Source organism: Dunckerocampus dactyliophorus, chromosome 3, assembly GCF_027744805.1.
Source record: "Dunckerocampus dactyliophorus isolate RoL2022-P2 chromosome 3, RoL_Ddac_1.1, whole genome shotgun sequence".
Classification (NCBI taxonomy): Eukaryota; Metazoa; Chordata; class Actinopteri; order Syngnathiformes; family Syngnathidae; genus Dunckerocampus; species Dunckerocampus dactyliophorus.
The window spans coordinates 971,322-995,000 of NC_072821.1; the positions used below are offsets into that span (position 1 = coordinate 971,322).

A 23,679-nucleotide genomic window follows, 5' to 3' on the forward strand; every position below is an offset into this window, starting at 1 on the left:
GCCCCCACCAATCAGACCACGCCCTTCACCACTTTAGACCAAATGTGCCAGTAATTTAATTTTCTGTTGCTTGTTTTGTAATAACTGCATCGCCTTAAGCACTACTATTTGTATTAATAATAACTAAGAGCAAAACAATCACAAATCACACTGGTGCTGTGAAACATGCGGATGTCTTTTTGTCGACAATAGTTTGATATTTAAATAGACTGTTTAAATAATTATAATAAAGAACTCCTGTGTGTCAAGCTCTCCTGTAAAGTGTCGTGTGTTTTGACGAATGGCGTCCGGTCACGTCTTTTATTCTGAAATGAATTTCGGGAAGCGTCCAAGTGTCGGGCTAACGTTTGTGTTTCTCGCAGTTAGCATCAGAGAAGCAGGAAGTCGGTCTGTTACCATTAAATCGTCTGCGTGGAAAGTTTGCATGTCTTTTTTCTCGTCGAGTGGCTTAAAAGTCATCAAAGTGTCCGCGATGCCACCTGGTGAGTGATTTTATGACTCTACCGTAGAAGGGGGTTCGTAAATGCATCACCACAGCAAAACGCTCCACTCCTGATGTGAAAAGTGGGACAAAAAAAACCTTTAGACATTTATCTCTGTCAACTCACAAAGCAAACTGGCGCTACCATTCATTCAGGTTTTGAAATACATTCGATTCGACACTGTCGCATGCTGCATAACATTTTGTTTTCAGTAACATTAAGTTTGATAAGTTTTGTTGTTGAAGTCTACATAACGACGACGAGCAGCAAAAAAGGGTGGGAATCGGAGGGTGTCGCCCGGCAAATCGCTGTTACTGAACGCCACTTTCCTGGGGGAAAATAGAAGCGCCACATGTGTTTATGTGCTGTAACTTCCAACCAGGAAACACTGAGTCATGTCTATTTAAGGTCTATGATCCATGTTTTTATTGAGGAAAATCTGCATCCACACATTTTTAGTAAGGGAGCGTCCACAGTGTGCAAAACAGTGCATATAAGAAACATTAAATTAGATGCGTATTTTTATCTGCAGTACATATCCCAGCCACATGAGGGAACCCTTTGATTTACTCCATTCCTACCGAACTGATGTCAGATACAGTCATTGAAAGATAACGTGTGTGATCTAAACCCATGTTGGCCTCCCATTGGTTGAGCTGATTGATATTCTTAGCGTTTGAGTGAAATGTCAACACTACACACACATGCTGTTATCTTGTCTGTTGGCTCTGCCACTTGGATTCGTTCATGCATTACAGCATAAACGTATATACGTAGACACCGCATCTAGCGCCGAGCCGTACGGCAAGGGCGCCGCCATATTGGATGTGTCAAGGATGCGCCGTAAATGAATACAAGTAAATGTACTTAATTTTATAAAGCGCCTTTCTACAAAGAAATTTAAGTTGATGCCTCTTTGACATTCACACACACTAATAAGCGGGCAAAAATGTGTTTTTGGTGCCTAACTGTTTCCTAGCTGTGACACATCCAATATGGCGGCGACGTTGCCGTATCGCAGCAGTGGACAAACCCACTCGATGCTCGTCTATGACTTGACATGTCACTGTTTTCCAATGGTAGCAGGTACTATATCTAGCAGCTAGTCATTGGCAGATAACGTGTGTGATCTAAACCCCTGTTGGCCTCCCATTGGTTGAGCTGATTGATATTTGTAGCATCTGAGTGAAATGTCAACAGTCCACACCCATATGCTAATATTATCCTAGTCTGTTAGCTCTGAGCTGTGGACTAGTTAATACATGACAGCATATCACAGCAACCCCCAGATGCCATATAGATAAGCCCCCTATTGGCTGTGAGTGGTATGGTGACAACAGTGCCATTCATGAATGGTTGTAAGGGTTGACACAATCATGAAGTCCATCACAAATGTATGAGGTGTGAGTTTGTCACATTGTTGTTGCAGGTGAACAGCTGAGTCTTCCTCTGTGACACTTGAATGCAGCGCGGATGTCCTGCCCGCCGCAGGCAAACATGGCCGCACCGAGCCGTAAGTCCCGGCATGCTTTGCTCTTCTTTGGGGATGTTCACTCTGAAACGGGAAATGAAACTGGAGCCTTGCATGCGTGATTGCTGCTTCACAGTGAGAATGATCAGCCAAGCTATGAGCAAGCGTGAGGGATTCACCTAAGAGTCGAGTCAATTTGCATTTGTGCTAAATGAACAGTCTGTGACATTTACTGTTAGTTAGTGGTGTTAGCCAGTGTCTGTAGCATTCATGTTAAGCTGAGCTAAATGCAAGTGCTGGCTGGGCGTGTCCTTCTGGAAGCTCAGAGCAGCTCCTCCTCCCATCACCACGTTAGCATGTTAGCTGCTTCCTGGATATCGGAGGTTGACTGGGAGGAAGCGAGAGGAAGATGATGAAGAGCTGCATGTGTGTCAGCAGGTTAGTGAGCATGCTGCTGCTGACGATGATGATGCGTGGTAGATGACAGAGTGTAGGATGTCTCAGTTTGGGATGCTGGGATCAGCCATGAAAAGCTCATTCCGGTCCTGGATACATGGACAGTTCCGAGTGTTCTGGTCCAAAGTCTGTCCCCTCTCTCCTGATGGAGGTGATGCGGTTGTCTGCGGTTCTGTGGGGTCAATTGCGTCCTTTGATGATCTTTTGGGTTCTACGTGGGTCACTGTTGTTCTCTGATGAGGTAAGCACATTATTGATTTTGAGGTCAAAAGTCAGTCGTCATGTGACAGAGAAAAGAAAGAGGCGGTGCCAATGTGGGTACACGGTGAGCGTAAATAGGCTGGGGGCGGCGTCGAGGTCTGTGCTGGCAGGATTGATGGCGGCGGCGTCTTGGTAGCCTGATAGCTTGACTGCCCTCCACTAAACGGTTTGCTAACAGGAAGTGACTTTCACACGCTGACCTCGCTTCTTCCTCTTCCTCGACACAAGCAGAACCTCCACACGTCTCTTGGTCTCATGTCACATGACACTGAGGAGGATCACCAGCTGCTCCCTCAGGACGCTGCGACTGACTGCACCTCTCTTTCCTTCATGTCAGATCACAGTCCTGGTTCTGGACATACATTTCTGCTTCAGGACACGCTCCTGGTTCTGAACATAGCAGTAGGTTCGAGTTAGAGTCCGACTGATATTGGAGGCTGAAAAAAGCAGCTATCCGATAGTTAGCTTCTTTTTCTTCTTCTATTGTTTATTGGCAGTTAGCAAGCAGCTCACTCAGTTTGCTAGTTTGCGAGTGACTATTGACCACTACAGGAAACCAACAGGAAACTGCATGAGGGAGATTGATTGACTATGGTCTACAGCCAATCAGGACGCAGATGAGCCTTAACTGTTGTGGCTCTATATTTAGCCGGCTATTGCCTACCGTAGGTTCCTAATATGCTGCTACAGGCACGTGAACACAAACTGAGATGAGTGGAGCAGTACACGTCTTCAACGGGTGTACAACGCCCTCTACTGGTAGCAGTAGGAAATACAATAACAGACGCATGCAACAGAGCAGCCACAGATGGCTCCAATACACCACAAGGATGAACACCACAATGCGCGTTCATACGCTGTTAAAACAAAAAAAGAATATAGCAGCTACATTTTCACTGATATTGATTCATCGGTGATCATAGTCGGCCCGCCGATATATATCGGTCGGTCTCTAGTTCCAGTCAGGGTTCTGGAAGCAGTCCTGGTTCTGGACTTGGTCTTGGTCTTGTGTGTGTGTGTGTGTGTGTGTGTGTGTGTGTGTGTGTGTGTGTGTGTGTGTGTGTGTGTGTGCGGGCAGTGAATTGGGCCACTAATCTACAAATCATGTGACATACTTGCCGTGTGACCACAGGAGGAAGTGTTCCACCTTTGTCATCGTCATCCTCCTCCTCTCTCTTGTGTGTCTCAGAACTCAGACATGAGATGGGGGCCAAGGCGTCGTCCCTCCCGGGTCCCTGTCCAGGTCCAGATCTCAGCGGTGCGTTGGGCCCCTCCCCCACCCTGGAGAGCATCCACAGGGCTTATGAGGAGGGCGAGGAGGAGGCTGCGCGGGACTTGATCCAGCGAGCCACTTGTGTGCAGTGCAGCGCGGGGGAGCAGTGTGTGGAGGCAGTATGTGCGCACACACACACACACACACACACACACACACACACACAGTATGTTCATGCGAGTGTGTGTGTGCACATGCACAGCAGGAGCGTCTGCTGCGTGTAGCAGCTCAGCATGGTGACGTGCACAGCGTGCGGTACCTCCTGAAGGAGGTCCACCTCAGCGTTCCACAAGAACCGTCCAAGCAGAACCCGGCCATGGTGGCGGCGTACTTTGGACACAGCAGCGTGGTGCAAGTTCTGCTGGATTCCTTCCCGGGTGGGCGGAGCATAGCAGATAGCGGCCCAGACTTTTCGTGTGACCTGAGGACTGATGTCTGGCGTCTTCAGGTGTCCGGAGCGAGCTTCTCAGCTGGATGCTGGCCACGTCGTGCCAGCAGGCCCACCTGGACGTGGTCCGCTTGCTGGTCAACCGCTACGGCGCCGACACCAAAGACTGCGCCGTCCACAGTGACGACTTCGCTGTCATCAGCGGCCTGCCGCTCTACGCCGCCGCACAAGCAGGTGACGTGCGCGGGGAGCCGGTTCAGATCCTGTCTGGCGTCTGACCGGTTGTCTCTGTGTTGCAGGCAGCGAGGAGATCGCGGACTTCCTGTTGCAAAACGGGGCCAGCTTTTCCTCGTACACGCTGATGGACCATCCCGCCTTCAGCACGCGCCTCCTCAGACGCAGAGTGGTGGAGAGCACCCAAGATGGAGAAGAGGTTCGTTACAAATGCTTAAGAATGAGTGATGATGTCATCCACTTCATACATCACAGCATATCATAGCAATCTCCTGATGAGCTCATAATGCCCTCTAGTTCCTCATTGGACGCTGAGTTAGTGCTATGATCTTCTGGGAAGGATGTGACATCATTGCTGCTCAGCCCATGATGTGTTCATCATTTTGTTTATGTGAGTGTATCACCACATGCGACCCGACCTGACCCACTTCTGCAGGCCCTCAGTGTGTGTTGGAGCGGTCTACAGTTGCCCTGGCTGGAACTGGACTGGTTTGTGGACGTGTCCTCCCTCATCACCGACTTGGACCTGTCCTCCAACAGCCTGACATCGCTGCCCTCCGTGCTTCCCTGGGGTCTGGTCCACCTCCAGAACCTGGACCTGTCCAACAACCTGCTCAGGGAGCTGCCGCCTGCTGCCACCTCTCAGGAGGTCATCTGTTCCAGGTAGTCGGGTCACTTTCAAAATAAGAGCAGCGCCTGTGTAATTTCTTTGACTTGAGTTGTCCTCCGCGTTTGCTCCAGGTTACGTCAGGTCAATCTGTCGCAGAACCAGCTCAGCACTTTACCAGCTGGCCTGCTCCACCTGACCCACATCCAGAGACTGTCTGCAGCCAAGAACCAGCTCGTGTCCTTGTTTGACATCCCTGACTGTAAGTCCCGCCTCCTCACATACGCTCACAGTCATGAGACGACAAAGATCCGAGTGACACGGTCCGGAGAGCATATTCCTTTAGTGTTAGCATCATTCATCATATCATCCTCATCCTTCTCAGCGACCAACTGGATCGGACTCCGCAAGCTGGAGGAGCTAGACGTGTCCAACAATCGCCTGAGCGTCCTGCCTGCCACTGTCGTGCACGCCCTCAAATCCCTGCGCTTCCTCAAAGTGTGTCGCAACAAGCTGAGCAGCTTTCCAGACCCCTGGTCCTGTCCCCTGGTGAGAAGCCACGCGCCCCCGATCCCACCCCCACTCTATGCACAGCGTCAGGTTCTGTAGGTGAACGTTGTTCTGAGGAGCTCATTATTTGTTGGCTTTCAGAAGCACTGCAAGGCCTCCTCCAACCAGATTCAGAGTCTTCCTGACAACATCTCCATCTTCTGGAAGAGTCATCTGCAGGATGTGGACTTCTCTGACAACTGTCTCAAAGAGCTGCCCTCCTACATCTTTGAGCTGGAGGTAGCAAGAACCCAGCTAGAACTGTTCCTTCACGCTGTGTCCTTTTTTTTTTCTTTGCTCGCTAGCCTCCAGAGGGCGCTGTTGACACGCGATAGACCGCATGCCTGCACGCCTTCCATTAGTATGTTAGAGGTTTGAGCTTTTTCTGTATGTGTTCCTGTGGCGGTCCTAGCTATGGGCCACAGGGCGGCATTCTCTTGGGGGGCGCTGCGAGGGGGGGAGGGATCCCATTTATTTGTGTTCAGGGGTGTGAAGTCAGGATGTGTGGCGGGATAGTGGCGACCCCATGCCGCTCAATGTCATCAGATGTCCACCACGTGACCAAACCAAACAGATTTTTGGGGAGGGGGGACTCATTTCACCACCATGCTTCAGCCCTCAGGATATAATTATACGGTTAAAAAGAAGTAAATTACAACTTTATTGCTTAATTGCTCCAAAATAAAACATCTTTCATTCTTTAATATTCTATTCGTTATATCGCAGGCGTTATTTCACTCCTAAGATGTGAAGTAAAACTAATTGAGTCAATATGAGCTGGATCAGCCCCGACTGCTGGTTGGGTGACAATTAAGTGGTGTTATTTTTGTCAACAAAACATGGAAAAGTGAAAGCCATCAGGTGCACGGTTTAGAAAGAAGAAGAGCAGAAATGGGGGCCAAAGATAAAAGGTACAAAAAATAGTTTTTGTAAAGAAAAACTAGTAGCGCTGGCGCCACAGCGTTGGTCCGGCCAGGTGATCGTTCAAGCCGGAACCGCCGGTCTTCACAGCTCTGATTCTTCTGATCACCGTCTCTTCATCGTCCTCCTCTTCGTCCCTGTCAGGCTCTGGTCTCGTTGAGATTGTGCGGGAATGCCATCACCACCCTTCCGGCGCCTTCTAAGTGGACCTGCGCCCAGCTCAGGACACTCGACCTTTCCAGGAACCAACTGGGCAAGTACGTCCACGCGTGCGGGCGTGCGTGCGCATGTGCACGCTGTCAGCTGAACCGTCTTTTTTCCGCAGAAGCGAAGAGGCGCCCAAATCCAGAAGACTTTCCTTCCTGACCACCTGGAGCAGAAGAGAGCCGGATCCAGGTACACGGGATCATGTCGGACTGTGAGCTTAAACAACCACTCATGTCATTCCTCCTGACCCGCCTCTTGGTTCTGACTCGGCAGCACGTCCAGTCGAGTTCCCGGCTCTTCTTCGGGATTCGCTGGAAGTTCTGATCCTGAACGACAACCAACTGGAGTGCGTGCCGCAGTCTGTGTGTGGTCTGAGCGGCCTCAGCGAGCTCTACCTGTCCAAGTGAGTCGTGCTTGGTGGTTGCTATGACAACAGGGCAGACCGTATTAGTTAGTAATTCAGCATGACAGTGGACATCATAGCTCTATTAACCACTGGGGGCAGCAAAACCTACTGCATACACGCCTGGTGCTCTCTGCAGTTGAGTAAAAGACAAGTCCAAAGTTCAAGAGGCCGCTGTCAGTGACCGTCAGGTCCAGTGTGAGACCGGACAGCTGCAGTTTGGGTGCAGATGTTTGCAGCTGTTGCGTAAGAGCTGCCTGCCTCTCACGCTCCGTCCCTCTGGTTCTGATTTCCTGCTGCCGCCAGAAGCCCAAATGATGGTTGTGTGACGCGCGCATGGTTCTGTTTAGTCGTAAAAATGTGCTGACGTGTGTCGTCTGGCCAGTAATGCCGGCATCCGTGAGCTCCCAGTGGAGTTGGGTCAGCTGACGAACCTGTGGCAGCTGGACATCGAGAACCTCAACATCAGCAACGTGCCACAGGAAGTGAGGAGGGAAGGTTCGTCTTCATGTTTTAATGACCAATTATGCCTTTTATTTTGAAGCTCTCCTTGTGAAAAGCCTACATTGGTCCTCCATGTTTGATCTCTCAGGTTCTGCGGCGGTTCTTGCGTTCCTGCGGGCGCACCTTCGTAAGGCGGAGCCTTGTCGGCTGCTGAAGATGCTCCTGATTGGTCCGCCGAGACAGGGCAAGTCGGCCCTCCTGGAGGCACTGCAGATGGGGAAAGTGTCCGCCTTCACGCCGGACGAATGCAGCATCTCCACCTCCACGTGGGAGCTGGACTATCCCAACGGAGGCAAAAGCAACGTGAGAGAACTTTCACACAAGCCCGCTGACCCGGTTGGGGTGGGATGACTTGATGTTGTCGTTCCAGAAGAAGTCTGTGGTGTTCAACGTGTGGGATGTGGGCGGTCCAGCCAGCATGTCGGCTGTCACTCAGTGTTTCTTCACCGACAGCGCCCTCTACGTGCTCACATGGAACCTCACGCTGGGCGAGGAGGCCGTCGCCAGCCTGCAGACGTGGCTGCTCAACATCGAGGTGGGCACACTCGGTGCTTCTTGCCTTGGTAACGGCCGTAACTAACTCTCCCAGGCCGGCCCGCAAGCTGGAGGAGCTAGACTTGGGGCACGAGTTGGCACAGTCAGGTCCAAACCTCCCTCCATACAGAACACACGGTGTTTAGGGCCTCCCCTGCCTCATTTTACACACATGGCCACATTCTTGGCAGATGCACATGGCATCAAGTTCTGTCAGCAATTAGAGAATACGATCCATGTCATCATCGCAGCAACCCTTTGAAGGCGGCTTGTGTGTGTTCGTGTGTGTGTGTTCTCTATGCATGTCTGTCATAAGGCTCGAGCACCCAACTCGGTTGTGGTGGTCGTGGGAACACATCTGGATCTCATCGACTCAAAGTTTCGCACAGAAAGGCTGGCGACACTGAGGGCTTACATCTTGGCACTTTGCCGCTCACCGTCGGGCGCTCGGGCCAGCGGATACCCTGACATCAGCTGTAAACATCTGCAGTCAGTGAACATCTCTTTGTTTTACTGTGCAGTGTCCCCTCGCTCCATCGCCGTTCACCTCTCGCGGACTCGCTGTTTTAGGCCGAGCCTGGCCCTTTAAGATGAATTGCACTGTGGGAAGTTGGGTGTTGTAGTCCTGTGCTTTAGCGCGAGGCGGCTGTGTCTCTCTGTTCTCTCTCTTCTTCTTCTGCGCCCTGATTGGCTGTAGACTAGAGTGGTCCTCCAATCCATCGGCCACCGATCGGTATCAGCTGATTACTGTGAAAAATCACAAGATCGGCATATGCAGGTAAATGCCTTTCAGCGCCGTTAGCGGCTATCACTATTGCACTATTGGTGTTAGAGTTTTAAATATAATCATTGGAAAAAATAAAGTGGGCAACTTTGCGGCAATTTTGGGAACCTACGCCCTGCGATAAACGAGGGAACACTGTACTCCACTTAGCAATAAGCTCAACTCCATGTGATGTATTAGTGCAGTATTTCATTCAGGGTGGGTGTGTGTGTGTGCCGCAGCGAGGTGTCATGTAAGACTCTGGAAGGTTTGGACGGGCTGAAGAAGCTCATCCACCAGGCGGCGCTCTCTATGAAAGATGGCAGTGCCTCATGCGGTGGGAAGCTGCTGGGCAGGCTGGTGAGTCTGTGGGCATTCCTTGCTTTTGTTCAAAATAAAGGATGAACTAAAAGAATTGGCATTCTTGAAAGACTTTTCCCACTCACACCAGATCCCTCGTAGCTACCTGACCCTGCAGGAAGCCGTCATTGCGGAGAAACAAAGACGCCACGCGGAGGGAGAAGTCCAGTTTCTCACTGAGGCGCAGCTGGACCGCATCATCCAACAAAACCCAGGAAGTGACATCAGAGACTACGAGGACCTGCAGTCTGGTACTCTTCCCGTTCCGCTAATCCAGGCGTATCAAACTCACGGCCGTGGGCTCATATTTTGTGGCCCGCGACTAGACATCGGTCATTGAAGCCTTAAAAATGACGTGGCGTGAAAGTTGTTGGTTCATCGTAATGGCATGCGGTCATATTGCATTCTTGCTCAGCCATCAACTTCCTCATGGAGACGGGAACGCTGCTCCACTTCCCCGACACCAGCCACGGCCTGTGCACGCTCTACTTCCTGTGTCCCGTCTGGCTGTCCGAGTGCCTGCAGAGGATCGTCCACCTCAAGTCCTCCCGCTGTGTCGCCAGGAACGGCGTGATCCGAACCGAAGACCTCAGGGTGAAGCGTCTCGAGAAGCGTCCCTCCGCTCTTGACGGGACAGGAAGCGGAGACGCTGATGTTGCTTTGTGCTGCAGATGCTGCTGGTCGGGACCGGATTCACCCAGCACACCGAGGAGCAGTACTTCCAGTTTTTGGCCAAGTTTGAGATTGCGCTGCCTGTGGCCAACAACAGGTCTCTTCCGTCTCCACCTGATCCAGACACACGCTGTCAGATTCATACGCTACAGCTGCAGAAACCTCTTGTCAGATGCTGGTTTTTATGTTTTATCTTTATTTGTCCCTCCCCAGCTACCTGTTGCCCCACCTGCTGCCCCCCACGCCCGCCATGGACGTTCACTGTTTCCGACCGCAGAGCACCAACATGCTGCAGCGCCTCTTCAAGATGAGCTTCGTCCCCGCCGGCTTCTGGGAGCGCTTCATCGCCAGGATGCTCATCAGCCTCACCGAGATGGACCTGCAGGTACCGGAACGCTCTTTCCGACGCTGGTCTCTCCGGTGTGTGACGTGTTGTGCTCACGCAGTCGTTTGAGCCCAAACGGACTCACTGCAGCCGGACCTCCGTGATCTACAGCTTTGGAGGAAGCCAGCAGAGGAACCGTTGCAGCACCTTCAGGGTCCGGCGCAATCAGACCGTTTACTGGAGGGAGGGGCTGCTTGTCACTTTTGATGGAGGTTACCTGAGGTCAGAGTGGTGTGTGGGCGGCGCCGAGGCCAACACAGTCAAACCGGGAAGGAAGTTCGGACCGAAAGGTTCAAAGCTTGTCGTGTCTCCGCAGTGTGGAGTCTTCAGACGTCAACTGGAAGAAGAAGAAGAGCGGCGGCATCAAGATAATCTGCCAGTCAGAGACGAGGGATTTCTCTGCTATGGCCTTCATCACGGACCACGTCAACGCTCTCATTGAGCAGTGGTTTCCGGGTCGGTACGCCAGAACTGTGGTCACGTTTTTGTCTGCTGACAAAGTGTCGCTTATTTTGTCTCGTCGCAGCTCTGACGACCACTGAGAGTGACGGCAGCCTGGTCATCGAGCAATACGCCCCCTGCCCCTTGTGCGCCTCGTGGGTCCAGCAGAACCAGATGGAGCTGCGGGATGGCCAGCCGGGCCAGGACGCAGACAGGGGCGGGGTTTATCTCTTCAACATGGAGGACTGTGCGCTGGCTGCCGCGGAGGAGGATCACATCGTCTGTCCTCGACACCCGGAGCAGCCCGTCCCACTCCAGGAGCTGGTACCAGAACTCTTCATGACCGACCTCCCTGCACGGTACCATCTCACTCTCAGACCCTCAGGGGGAAGGACAAGAGGGCACATTGGGGTTTACAGGCTTCGCTGTCTCATAATGATATCATCTCTTCTAAAGTTCGGTCGGGCCAGTCGGTGTCAAAGTGGTTCTGTTTGTGTGTTTCAGGCTCTTCTTGGAGAAGAACCTGCTGGAGTACTCCGAGGACGAGGCCAGCATCATCGGGCAGGGTGGCAGCGGTACCGTCGTCTACCGGGCCCGATACCGGGGACAGCCGGTGGCCATCAAGCGCTTCCACTTCAGGAAGTGCCGACAGCAGACGGTCAACACCGGTACGCAGGCTTGTTCGGTTACACGCACGCACGTCCTGTTGCGTGGTGTATGACCTTTAACCTTGTGGCAGACACCATGATGAAACACCTGCACTCAGCCGACGCGTGTCGCTGCTTCTCCGAGTTCCGGCAAGAGGCCAGCATGCTGCACTCGCTGCAGCACCCGTGTGTGGTGTCCCTGGTGGGCGTGTCCATCCACCCCCTGTGCTTCGCCTTGCAGCTGGCGCCGCTTGGCAGCCTCAACTCTGTTCTGGAGGAGCGAGGCAAAGGTGTGTGATGTCACGGCGCAGTAGGCGGAGCCTCTGTGCTCACGACGCTGCGCTGTTTGCAGGCTGCAGGTACGCGCCCCTAGGCCACGTGATCACCTTCAAGGTGGCCTACCAGATAGTGGCCGGGCTGGCGTACCTCCACAGGAAGAACATCATCTTCTGTGACCTCAAGTCTGACAACATCCTGGTCTGGTCTCTAGAGGTCAGCATATGATGTCATGTGACATCACAGCCATGGCTTCCCACCATTCATAGCGTGTCCTCTTCCAGGAAGAGTGTCCTGTCAACGTCAAGCTGTCGGACTACGGAATCTCGCGACAGTCCTTCCATGAGGGGGCGCTGGGGGTGGAGGGCACGCCGGGCTACCAGGCCCCCGAGGTCCAACCCGGCGTCGTGTATGACGAGAAGGTACTGCTTTGGAATGATTGGCCGATCAGGAGGAAGTGTGGGGAAAAAAATGAGGACTTTAGGACTTCTTGTCTGATCAGAAGCACATGTTGGCTTGTGATGTCCATGCAAGCCTCACTCGAGGGAGCGGGGGCGACATCGCCCATTGTTTTTATTGGGCCTGGCGCCTGTGGAAGAAACTTCCAAAACTCCTGCTGGGCCAGGCCTGCTACCTCTTTATCCTCATCATCCGAACTCTGAGACCACGTCGTTGGTCTAACGAGACGCAGACGAGGCAGGAAGTCTGTTGACGTGAAGAAGTCCTCTGGCTTTCATCACGTGTCACGTTTATGGCTTCATAATGTTGACTTAACGTTGGTGGTGCAGGTGGACGTGTTCTCATACGGCATGGTGCTTTTCGAGCTGCTGTCGGGCCGTCGGCCGTCGCTGGGAAATCGTCAGTTTCACATCTCCAAGAAGCTCTCCAAAGGAGTCAGACCGCATCTGGGCGACCCGGTGGAGGTCCAGTTCCACTTCCTGCACGGCCTCATGATGGAATGTTGGGACACCAAGCCTGAGAAGGTGAGCTGCATCCTCATCCCCACCATCAGCACCATCATTGTACGTAGCGTGACTTGTACTTCCTGGTGTGTGTGTTAGCGTCCAATGGCGTCGCAGTGCGTCAGGCGCATGATGGAGCCGAGCTTCGCCTGCCTTCGCTACGTGTTGCAGAGCGGCAGCCACTCGCAGCTCTTCTTGTCACCACTAAAGGGACACAGCGTCGTCTTCTGGGACGGAGATGGTGATTACAGGTGGGTACGCCACTGCTGTCTTGTACCACCTAAAGCGATGATTGGCTACCAGTCGGACATAAAGTCACCCATCTTTCATGTCATTGGCAAGGTCACGCTGGCCATCGCTTCACAAGGTAGCTCAGCAAGTTTCTCACGCTCGCTTGTGTGCCCGCCGGCCCACACTGTTAACATGCAGGTGTGAGGCGGTAAATAACAGGCTAATAATTAGCATACAGTAAAAACACAGGTGGTCTACGTGACGCTCACCTCCTTCCCCTCGTTTATGCTTTCACTGAGGCCACGCCCTCTTCCCCACACCGCACACTGAAGTACTCTGCAGTAGTTTATTACCCCCGCTGTTGTGCAGGAACTACAGCGTGCTGAATGTGGACAAAGGTCAGGTGGAGGTGAGGAGGATGTCGTGTCCTGGCAGTAAAGTCAGCTGTCTGATGAAGTTGTCCAACACGCTGTGGGTGGCCACCGAGGTACATGCCAGCGTCACCACCTGCTCGTTTCATGCAAAGTCTACTGTGACATGTCGTTGTTGTTGTTTCCTGGTCACTTGACAGGAACAGGAAGTGTACATCTACATCCTCAAAGACATGTGTCCACTGCATCAGCCACAGAAACATTTGTCCTGTCCTGCTGTCATCACCTGCTTCTTCCCCATCCCAGCTGGAGCACAGGTGTCTCACACACACACACACACACACATACACACACACACACACACACACACACACACACACACACACACACACACAGGTAACATGACACCATGTCATGGATGCTTTTATGTTGAAAGTCTTTGGGACGGTTAGCAGAGTGCTAACTACATGCTAATTAGCATAGCAGCAAGCGTGGGGAAGTCATTCACACTCATGTGACTTCTGTCCCCCTCACCCCATGTTCGTGTTGAGTTGATGTGAGGACGGTGGGCAGAGCTTAGCGTCTCTTGTGCGAACAGTGTGACCGACTTGAGTGATGCAGGAAGGAAGTTAGCGCAAAGCTTCAATGAACTGGCATCCGAGTTGGTGGTTCTGGTTTTTGTGTGTACGCGAGGTAAGTGGTGGTGGTTCTCCCGTTTTTCCACAGAACCCGGAGCAGGTCTTCGCAGGGATGTCAGACGGCCTGGTGGCGGTCTACAGTGTGCTGGAGGGGCTTCCTGCAGAGGGTGAAGCCTACCTCTGCTCGCACACGCTCAATAAGGCCTCCTTCGGCCTCCTGGACTCTGACCCCAGACAGAGATCCGCTCCAGTCCGGTGCATGGTTTTGGTTGGCGGGGGCTCCCAGGTCAGTGACCTTTTAGGTGACCGCCGTGCCTCCCAGAGAGGCCACGCCCCCCCTCACCCTGCCCACTTTGTCAGCAGCTGTGGTTTTCCAACGGGCCAGGCCTCCTGGTGGTTGACCGCGCGACCCTTGACCCTCTACGGAGGCTGGACCCGTACACGCCACCGTCCTCCATCGTCTCCATGGCGACTGGCTTCAGCGCGTGGGGGGAGGAGTCGGTGTGGACGCTGGATGATGTCAGCAACACCCTGCTGCTCTTCCACGCCGCCTCCTTCTCGCCGTGCGCCCAGTACTGGTGAGTGTGCGCTCCGCCTGCAGGCGCCGCCCGGACATCTCGCTCACACCCTTTCGTCTGTCAGCTGCGGCGACTGCAGTCCTCTTCGGGACGTCTTCAGCGTGAAGCGTCCAGCGGCCGATGGCGCTCACACGGCGCCAGTCAGAGACGAGGAGGAGGCGGAGCCTACAAACACAGACGTGATGCTGACTTGCAGTGAGGAGGCGGGGACTCAGCTCATCCAGCACTGCGATTCGCTGACGGACCGCTCTGTGTCGTCGTCCTGCTCTGTGGACACCTCGGACGTCAGCAACGTGCCCGCATCTTTGGAGCGGGATGGCGGCAGTGACGAGAAATCTGAAAGATCTTTTCCATGTCTGCAAGCCATCAAGATTGTGATGGTCCACGACCTCCTCTGGGTCTTCAGGTAGCAACAAAGCACATGTCAATCAGTAACATCAGCCAACCAGTTGACAATAAGCGTGTCCTCGCCAGGCGCAGCGGCGATGTAATGCTAATTGAAGTGCGGCCGCATAGCGGCGAGCTGAGGGGGCGTGTCATCGCCGTCCTCAACCCTCCTGGGGGCTCCTCCGTTCTGGGGTGAGTCGACTTCCTGAAACACACTTGAACATAAACATGACGTCCTGCAGCCGGTCTGACTTCGCCCCTCTCTCCTTGCTGACAGCATGCTGGTGGAGGCGGGGCTTGTGGCGAAGGAGACGGTGGTGTGCGCCTTCCAGAATGCCGACGCGGTGTGGAGTGTGTGTGCGTGGAGGGCGTGGGACTCCCGCCAGCTGGATGTCTTTTACCGCACCTCTGAGGAGCTTGGCCGTGTGGAAAGCAGCGTCAGGAGGAGGAGGTAGCCAATGAGGAAGGAGCAGGGGCGGGGCCTATCCACACCTTCAAGTCGGCTGATGTGGAAAAAACTGTCAACTTTTTTTAGAATTTTTTTTTTTAAGTAAAAAAAAAACTGAGAAGGTGGAGTCTTTTTTTTTTTTTTTTTTTACGTGATGCACTTCCTGTCCTCTGGAGGAGCCTTTCTCTAATCAGGCCACGCCCTTTTTCCTTATTTATCAAATGTTACAATGTGTAATTAATAAATGTGTTTTTTTAAGGGGAGTTAAACAGTGACTTGGAGGCTGTGATTGCTACTGTGTAAAAATGTGATTTGCGTTTCAATGGAGAACAAACCTATAGAAAAGTTCCCTTCAGGCTATTCCACAACACACACACTGTGTCCTGCAAGGTGAGTCGTATTGCAAGGTGAGTCGTATTAAACTACCAGCAGGGAACGCGAGAGATTCGAATGAGGATGAGCCTGTGCTGCGTTTATGGACCTCCCTCTCAAACGCAAAATGTTTGAATTGGCTTTTTATGTACCTTACGTCTTTTGAAATGGATATGTATTTTATGCACTCCGATCCATCTTAATTTTTAGACCACATAGACATATTTTACCAACGTTCATTGCAAACGTTAAACGATTCGGCCACTAAGGACAAAAAGTCAACGTGGGTGCAAACGTGTTTCTTTTTCCCCATGTAACATGAAGGCCTCCCATCTACGGAAGCCTCTCGGTCTCACATTTAGAGAGGGGCTTTGTGCCTCTTTGAGGGGAGCTGGATCTTGGTGAGCCGCTCCTTTCAAAGAGCCGTTCAAAAACGGTCTCATTTGGCTCATTTTTTTAGTATGTAGTATTTTTTAAGTAAGAAGGCCAGACTGGCCTTAACTCGTTTAATCTTTGAAATAATTACTGTTACTCTTTGTGAAAATGTTGTGTATGTGTGTAAACCATGACTTCAACACGTATAAACATTGGAAAACAAAGCAAGCTACAATGAATTTCCCGTACAAAACAGCTTTCAGCTTTTAGGCATTCATGTGTTTCTGTGTTGTTGTTGTTTTTGGCCTGATGCTATTTGCATATCTAATAAGCACCGCTCAGCTGTGCTGTGCTCCTCCCCATGTAACTGTGGAGACTCGGTTCCCATCGTTCATGTTAACAAGCCGTTCAAAAGAACCTGTTCGTTCGCGAACGTCACAACACTACTCACATTAGCTGAAGGCTTCCATCGACAGCTCCACATCCTCAACATGGCGAGATAACGAGCAGCACGGCGCCGCTGTTCGAGGCAAAGAGGAAGAAGGCTGGCCGGCGTCGACGGTGGAGGTCAGCGACATCTTGGCAGTGTTTGCGGGGCTGTGCTGATCCAGTAGCGGCTTGGGGTAGCCGATCGTGATGCTACGTAAGCAGCGCCTCTGTGGCGGGAGCGCGCGCGCGTGAGAGCCAGCTTTTTAGTTCCGTTTTTTTCATTATTGTTTTTTTTTCTTTATTTTTCTTCTTGCGTCGGTTCTTACTCTCCCAACGGAGACAAACAGAGAGGGGCAGCGGTGGGCTGGTGAACTTTTGTGGGGGGATGGCAGGTCGAAGCCGGAGAGCTTGGTTCAGCGTCCTCTTGGGTCTGGTGCTCGGCTTCACGCTGGCCTCCAGACTCATCCTGCCCAAGGCCGGCGAGCTCAAGAAAGCCGGACACAAGCGCAAAGCCAACCCGGCCAAATGTGGCCTCAACGCGGCTCTGGGCAAGGAACACGGCGGCGTCCTGTGGCCGCCTCAAGATAGTGGATCGCCAGCCACAGAGACACCGGGATCCCGCTCCAACAACTTCCTCTTCGTGGGGGTAATGACCGCCCAGAAGTACCTGAACAACCGGGCCGTGGCCGCGCACAGGTACGTGCACGTAACCTTGGTAATTCTTGCTTACATGGTTGCGTGTGCGTGCTGTTGTAGGTTGTGGATCAGCTTAAACTCTTTAGCGGTCCTCTAGCAGCGCAATTCACTAGATGTGTTGATGTATCATTCATTAAGAATGGAACCTAACGACAGAACACAACGAAGGTTCTCCTGCGTGTTTACAGTCGTGTGTAACATGTTGTAGTTACATTTACATGACACACATTTGGATTCCTTCAGCCATCTCAGTAGTTCATTAGCGACTAAACTCCGCTGTTTTTTTTAAAGACCAGATTGTTTTAACGAAGCCTCAAGCTTGTATCAACCAGTCAGCAGATTAGATAGTGGCCTGTGTGGGAGACGTTCTAACGGAGAGCTTCTTAAGGTCAAAACATCAGCAAACACGATATCGATGTTGACTTTGTTGGAGCTATTAGATTAACAGAGTATTTACACAACAGTGGACATCTTGTTAAAAATGACACGTCTTTTGCATGAGCTTGTGTGTCTAATGAAGTGGCCGGTGTCGATTGAGGGCAGGCCCGCGTGACATGTTCTGTTACAACACATTTCCACTTCAGCTGAAAGGATTCCAAATAAGTCAAGTTGTCATGACCGACAAAAGAGTGGGACAGGCGTGTCGTGCTCCCGCCCTTTAATCAGTGCACGTATACGCAAGCCTGACTTGACGTGCGTCCCCGCCTCCACGAACACCACATCACTGCTGTTGCAGGATGAAGGAAAACTGCACGAGAACATCTGGCCAGCTGTTTTGTCGCTGAAGGCAGCATGTCCATTTGGTGCGGCGCCAAGTTAGGATTGTTGGGCCTTGGCAGAGGTCTGCTCTTTCTACTTTGCTGTTTTCTGTCCAAAAGAAAGATGTCAGTCAACATGTCATAAAAGCCCTCCCGGTTTAACAGTCATTAATGTCCATTTACTGACAAACACGTCCATTCCTTAGCTTATCATCAAAAGTGGAAAAGACGTTGCTGGATCCGTGCCAGCGTGTGTTTTTCCAGTCAACATCAAGCTTTAGTAGAAACCTCTTAAGCAGTTTTAGCGTAATCCTAACCAAACAAAGTCAAGTCTATCCTTGGCTGAGGTCATCATGCAGTGATTATATTTCCTTGCTAACTGTGTGCTTCCAGGACGTGGGCTCAGACCATTCCGGGACGCGTGGAGTTCTTCTCCAGCGAAGGCTCGGACACCTCCATCCCCATCCCCATCGTGGCTCTGAGGAACGTGGACGACTCATACCCGCCCCAGAAGAAGTCGTTCATGATGCTCAAGTACATGCACGACCACTACCTGGACAAGTACGAGTGGTTCATGCGGGCCGACGACGACGTCTACATCAAGAGCGACAAGCTGGAGAACTTCCTGCGCAGCCTCAACAGCAGCGAGGCTTTGTTCCTGGGGCAGACGGGAATGGGGGCCCACGACGAACTGGGCAAACTGGCCCTGGAGCCCGGAGAGAACTTCTGCATGGGTGGCCCGGGGGTCATCATGAGCCGCGAGGTCCTGCGGAGGATGGTGCCTCACATCCGAGAGTGTCTGCAGGAGATGTACACCACCCACGAGGACGTGGAGGTGGGCCGCTGCGTGCGCAGGTTTGCGGGGGTGCAATGCGTCTGGTCATACGAGGTGAGTTCTGAGCCGCTTTGTTATTCTTCTGGGCTTCACATTCGGGTAAACACTCTCATAATAAGGGCCGTCATACACACAGTGGTCGACCTTTGCTGGAGCCTATTGGGGTACACCCTGGACTGGTCGCCAGCCAATGGCAGGGCACATACAAACAACCAATCACACTCACATTCATAGCAATGGACAATTTAGAGTCTCCAATGAACCTAACATTTTTTGGAATGTGGGAGGAAGCCGGGGCACCCGGAGAAAACCCACACACGCACGGGGAGAACATGGTCCAAACAGAGATACGAACCCAGACTGTGTGGCCAACATGCTAACCCCTAGGCCACCGTGCGGCAAGAAAGAAAAGGTTTTAGTTGTCACTAAGATGTTACTAATTAGGGATGTCCCGATCCACATTTTTTGGCATCCGATCCGATTTTTTTTATAGACTTGCCCGATGTGGTACCAAAATATATATATTTTTTTAAATAAGCTTTTTTTGCAAACATGAATTTCTGGAAATATGGTTATGAAAATAGCTCTTCAAAGCATTAAAAATAATGCAACCAAATTATTGCTGAATGTACTTTTTTTATTACGCATCATAGCCAACAATATTGTTTAGCTTTTGGAACAAACCTCCGTGAGTCAGGTCCCTAATCCAATAAAAGTACATCCAATAAAACATAAAATTGGAAGAAATACATTTATAATAGGACTAATCGTTTGACATGTTTATATATCAATTTGTGGTGTGATTAAGAATATATTACTTCTTTTTTTTTAACAAACTCTCTTCAGCGCAATAGTAATTTATTGACAGTCCCTAGCATAAACAACCACGATAGAGGTTGGAGCAGCACTTCCCGTGTGAGCAGTGGCGGAGCCAGAAATGTTTCATTGGGGTGGCCAAGGTGAGACCGTTACTCACATAGGGGTGGCAATAAGTTGATACCTGAAATGTCTAGATGGCCAGTGGGGTGGCCACGCCCACCATTGGCCACCAGTAGCTCCGCCACTGTGTGCGAGCTCCCCGCACCATGACGCAGCAGCCTAGGCACAGTGAGAGGGAACTACCGCGGTTGCTATGGAGCCGAAAATCTGAGGTCCAATGTGAAAGCAGCTTCACCACGGTCCATGGCGGACATGTCTGCATGGTGGTGTTGCGTTTTCTCCTTCTTGCGGGTGGCGGGAGTCGAGTGGCAACCAGCTTTGAGGCGCATTAACGCTCCTACCATGTTGGAGTGTGGCCCAACCAGATTGGCGGGACATCCCTTTTACTAATTGATACTAAATGTTCTACTAAAATGTTCCCCGAGAGTCAAGTGTAGCCGTCCATGCACTGGCATGAGGACACGAGGACCGCTACCTTCGGAGACTTTGGAAAGACACACGCTGGCTGCAAGATGAAGCAGTGTTGTTGGTTTTGGAGCTCCTCTGTGATTCCACGTAGAACAAGTTCACTGGTCCCATGTTGTAACATTAGTACAAATCTGCTATTCCAGGGAACATTTCACACATGCTAGTGGGTACTTTGTGCCCATTTGTGCCCCAGTGAAAGTGAGCCGTTCGCTCAGGGAAGGTGAGGGACATCAAGGAGCCGGTTGCTAATTGGAACCAGGCGGTGCTTTAACGAGCTGGTCTCATGTAAATAAGGAGGATGCAGCTCACGTGAAATTTTACAGGCCGGTGTAATTCAACACCACGCTGGTAACAACGTGACTTGAGGGGAATTTAGTGCACTTGTACTTGATTCTCTTCAACACACACAAACTATTTAAAAACTGTTGAGTGTCTGGTGTGGGAAGCGAGAGTGCATGCCAAAGCTAACTGTTCTACACACCCTGCCGTGCTTTGACAACTTCATCTGTGAAAAGAATGTTCCCTCAGTGAAGTCAGTGCTCCTCATTTACATTCACTTACACTATAGAAACGTACATAACGCATTCATTTGATCCCTGTTCATTTTGAATCTTCCAATGGTCTTTCTGCCGGTCTTCATGGGAGGTCCCGGAAAGACAGTTGTCGGAGGACTTTCTTGTTAGAAAGAAATAAATAAGACTGAAAATAATCAGTGGAGTCAAAAACATCCATGAGTCCATGGTTCTCATCCAGAAAAGGGTGGCATGCCATCTCCGCATCGGGGATGAGATCCTGCCCCGAGTGGAGGAGTTTAAGTACCTCGAGGTCTTGTTGTGGTGAAGAGGGCACTGAGCCAAAAGGCAAAGCTCTCAATTTACTGGTCGATCTACGTTCCTACCCTCACCTATGGTCATGAGCTTTGGGTAGAGGCCGAAAGGACACGATCACGGGTACAAGTGGCCGAAATGAGTTTTCTCCATAGGGTGGCTGGGCTCTCCCTCATCCGGGAGAAACTCTGAGTAGAAGTGCTGCTCCTCCACATTGAGAGGAGCTGGATGAAGTCGCCGGGGAGAGGGAAGTCTGGGCTTCCCTGCTTAGGCTGCTGCCCCCCCTGACCCAACCTCGGATAAGCGGTAGAAGATGAATGGATGGCTGGAAGTCAAAAACATGGCATGCTCGCTCACTCCACAGTACGTTCATGCACATAATAAAGAAAAGTCAACTGATTAATGCGATCGCTCATCTCGTGAGCTGATGAATGATAGCCAGCGAGCCTCCCCCGTGGTGGAATCAGGTAGTGGAGCCAACACGGCCTGGCTGGCGAGGCTTGCAGGGGACGGGGAGAGCGAGGAGGAAGCGGAAGTGTTTGAGCACAATGGCAGCGTTTGTTTCGGATGCAGCTTGTTTAGTCAAATCTTTTAAAAATGATCGTGTAGAAACGAGACGGTGTGAATGCAGGAGTCGTGTTTCAGTGTAAGCGTGATGTCATTCGCTCTGTGTCGTGTAGTTCCATGGAGTAGTTTGATGGTGACTCGTGTTTGTGGCGTCGGCTCCACAAGTGCACTTCCTGTTTCAGCTGTGATTAGGCAGCGGCGCTCTGTCGTCCATCTTGGCACCAAGGCATCATTGGGATGGTGGGCTACACCTTGTACACCTTCTGTTTGTGTAGTGCGTGTATATGTTATGACTCAGCGTACAATAGCCTTACGTGCCACTCAGAGAAGCAGGGAGTGCTTCTTTTTCCCACCACTTTGTCTCCATCAACTAGAAAGCGGTGGTGGAGTTGAGAAGACCAGCTGTGTGTGTGTGTGTGTGTGTGTGTGTGTGTGTGTGTGTGTGTGTGTGTGGACTTAATGATACGTCAGAAAAGTTGCAGCATAACCAATCGTAATCAAGCCAGTCTTGGTCGTCTTTTTCTGGTTGAGGCCTGCAGGACGTCTTTGGCGTGTGCAGACGTGTTGGTTGTGTGCGCGACGTTCTTTGAAAGTGATGTTGACGTCACCCTCACGTCAAACGTGGAGGAAATGTGGAATCAAGCGTGTGGACTTACTCCTCAATGCCACACTTGGCATGAGTGTTGGGAAAAGGACTTAAGAAAAATAAATCATATTGTCATAGTCATACTCGTTACTTTCCCCCAAAAAGTAACGGAATTAGTACCAGGACATTAGCTCATAAAGATTCATTCATTCATCGACCCGCCATCCATATGCTCTCTGCAAGGTTCACACTGTCCCGCCCAAGGAGAATATACAGTAGAACAGAAGGGCCGACTGCTGTATCTCTGGTGGAGCGGCCTCTCTCCTTGCTGGCATTTTGGCAATGAGGCCTCTGACAGCATCTGAGGAAACATCTGACAACGTCCTGAGCACGTCCTTAACCACACACCTGCCTTCAGTTCCGCCTCTCTCACAAGTTTTTGCTGCTCCGTGTCTCCTTGTTGTTACGTGGCCTGCTGCCGGCAGCGCTGGCATCAATGGCGTTATCTGTGCTTTTGGCCACTGCTAGCATTGTAGTAGCGTGTGCCGTGGAGAGCCGTTTCATGGGATTAGAGTTACTCACAGCGGACGCTTTGACATAATGGGACATGATGTACACTTGACATGTTCTTGCCTTCTGCATCAATGATATTGATGATAAAATGACACGGTTAAGTCATGGATCACACACTGTGATGTCCTGCAGAGGATAGAACTAGAGGAGGAGGAGGAAGAGGTTGGTGGCCATGGTGGCATGGTCCCACTGGCGTGATGGACAAGTTGTTGTGGCGTCTTGACAGGGGGTCTAAAATAGAAGCCAGTGAGCGGTTGTGGTGATAGTGACACCTTGGTGTGATGAAACACGGCGCCTTTCCCAGCATGCATTGCACCCCCAGGCCTGCTGCTGCGGGATTAGCATCGTGTGAGTTATGGCAGCTAAAACGGACTTCTTCTCCAAACCGCTGTCGCTCGTACGTGGAACAAGACGGACGGAGTCTGTCTGATTGGTCTTATCTTAAAATGTCTTTTTATCACACACTCAAGAATGTCATGGATTTGAAGTTCTGGAAGCCACCCCCACGTTGACTCGGAGTCATGTTGCGTGTGTGTGTGTGTGCACGTGTGTGCGTGTGTGTGTGCGCGCGCTGTCTCTTTCATTACAACAGCACACAGGAAGTGACACACCTCCTCCGAGCGATGTCTCAACATGCTTTCATCAGCAGAGTTGACAAGTTTGTGGTGTCTGCAAACCACAAATAATCAGCACATTGAAAACATTTACATGGGGGAATGTCAAAGATGTCTTTCCGTCTTCAGTCTTTTCCCAGCATGTCGTCTCCTAGTCTAGGATAGTCCCGCATGTTTGAAAGCGTGTTGGG

General features: G+C 51.4%; 2 protein-coding genes across 7 annotated transcripts in view; both read left to right on the top strand.

Moving 5' to 3' along the window:
• Positions 1-271: 271 nt before the first annotated feature.
• lrrk1 (leucine-rich repeat kinase 1) lies at positions 272-16,350 on the top strand. Of its 6 annotated transcripts, none has more exons than XM_054769585.1 (38): positions 272-482; positions 1,912-1,995; positions 3,860-4,062; positions 4,149-4,320; positions 4,392-4,565; positions 4,631-4,764; positions 5,002-5,228; positions 5,307-5,434; positions 5,558-5,721; positions 5,824-5,961; positions 6,787-6,899; positions 6,968-7,038; positions 7,123-7,252; positions 7,638-7,750; positions 7,845-8,059; positions 8,127-8,291; positions 8,607-8,779; positions 9,296-9,413; positions 9,505-9,664; positions 9,829-10,007; positions 10,085-10,182; positions 10,299-10,470; positions 10,532-10,692; positions 10,787-10,926; positions 10,997-11,270; positions 11,416-11,579; positions 11,651-11,848; positions 11,911-12,050; positions 12,119-12,256; positions 12,623-12,817; positions 12,896-13,047; positions 13,397-13,514; positions 13,599-13,715; positions 14,125-14,322; positions 14,400-14,614; positions 14,679-15,020; positions 15,089-15,193; positions 15,279-16,350. In XM_054769585.1, exons 2-38 carry the CDS (start codon positions 1,956-1,958, stop codon positions 15,454-15,456), a joined length of 5,922 nt encoding a protein of 1,973 aa, XP_054625560.1. In that variant the 5' UTR covers positions 272-482; positions 1,912-1,955; the 3' UTR covers positions 15,457-16,350. The 6 variants fall into 6 exon arrangements, with proteins under 6 accessions (XP_054625560.1, XP_054625558.1, XP_054625561.1 ...); XM_054769583.1 differs by having other exon boundaries at positions 273-482; positions 4,146-4,320; XM_054769586.1 differs by having other exon boundaries at positions 273-482; positions 4,146-4,320; positions 8,130-8,291.
• A 148-nt stretch (positions 16,351-16,498) lies between these two features.
• The window catches only part of chsy1 (chondroitin sulfate synthase 1), a 27,301-nt gene continuing 20,120 nt past the window's right edge, over positions 16,499-23,679 (top strand). Inside the window, exons 1-2 of the mRNA XM_054769590.1 lie at positions 16,499-17,321; positions 18,473-18,968. Coding sequence (XP_054625565.1) covers positions 17,011-17,321; positions 18,473-18,968 — 807 coding nt within the window. The 5' untranslated portion in view covers positions 16,499-17,010. The remainder of the gene's footprint in view (positions 17,322-18,472; positions 18,969-23,679) is intronic.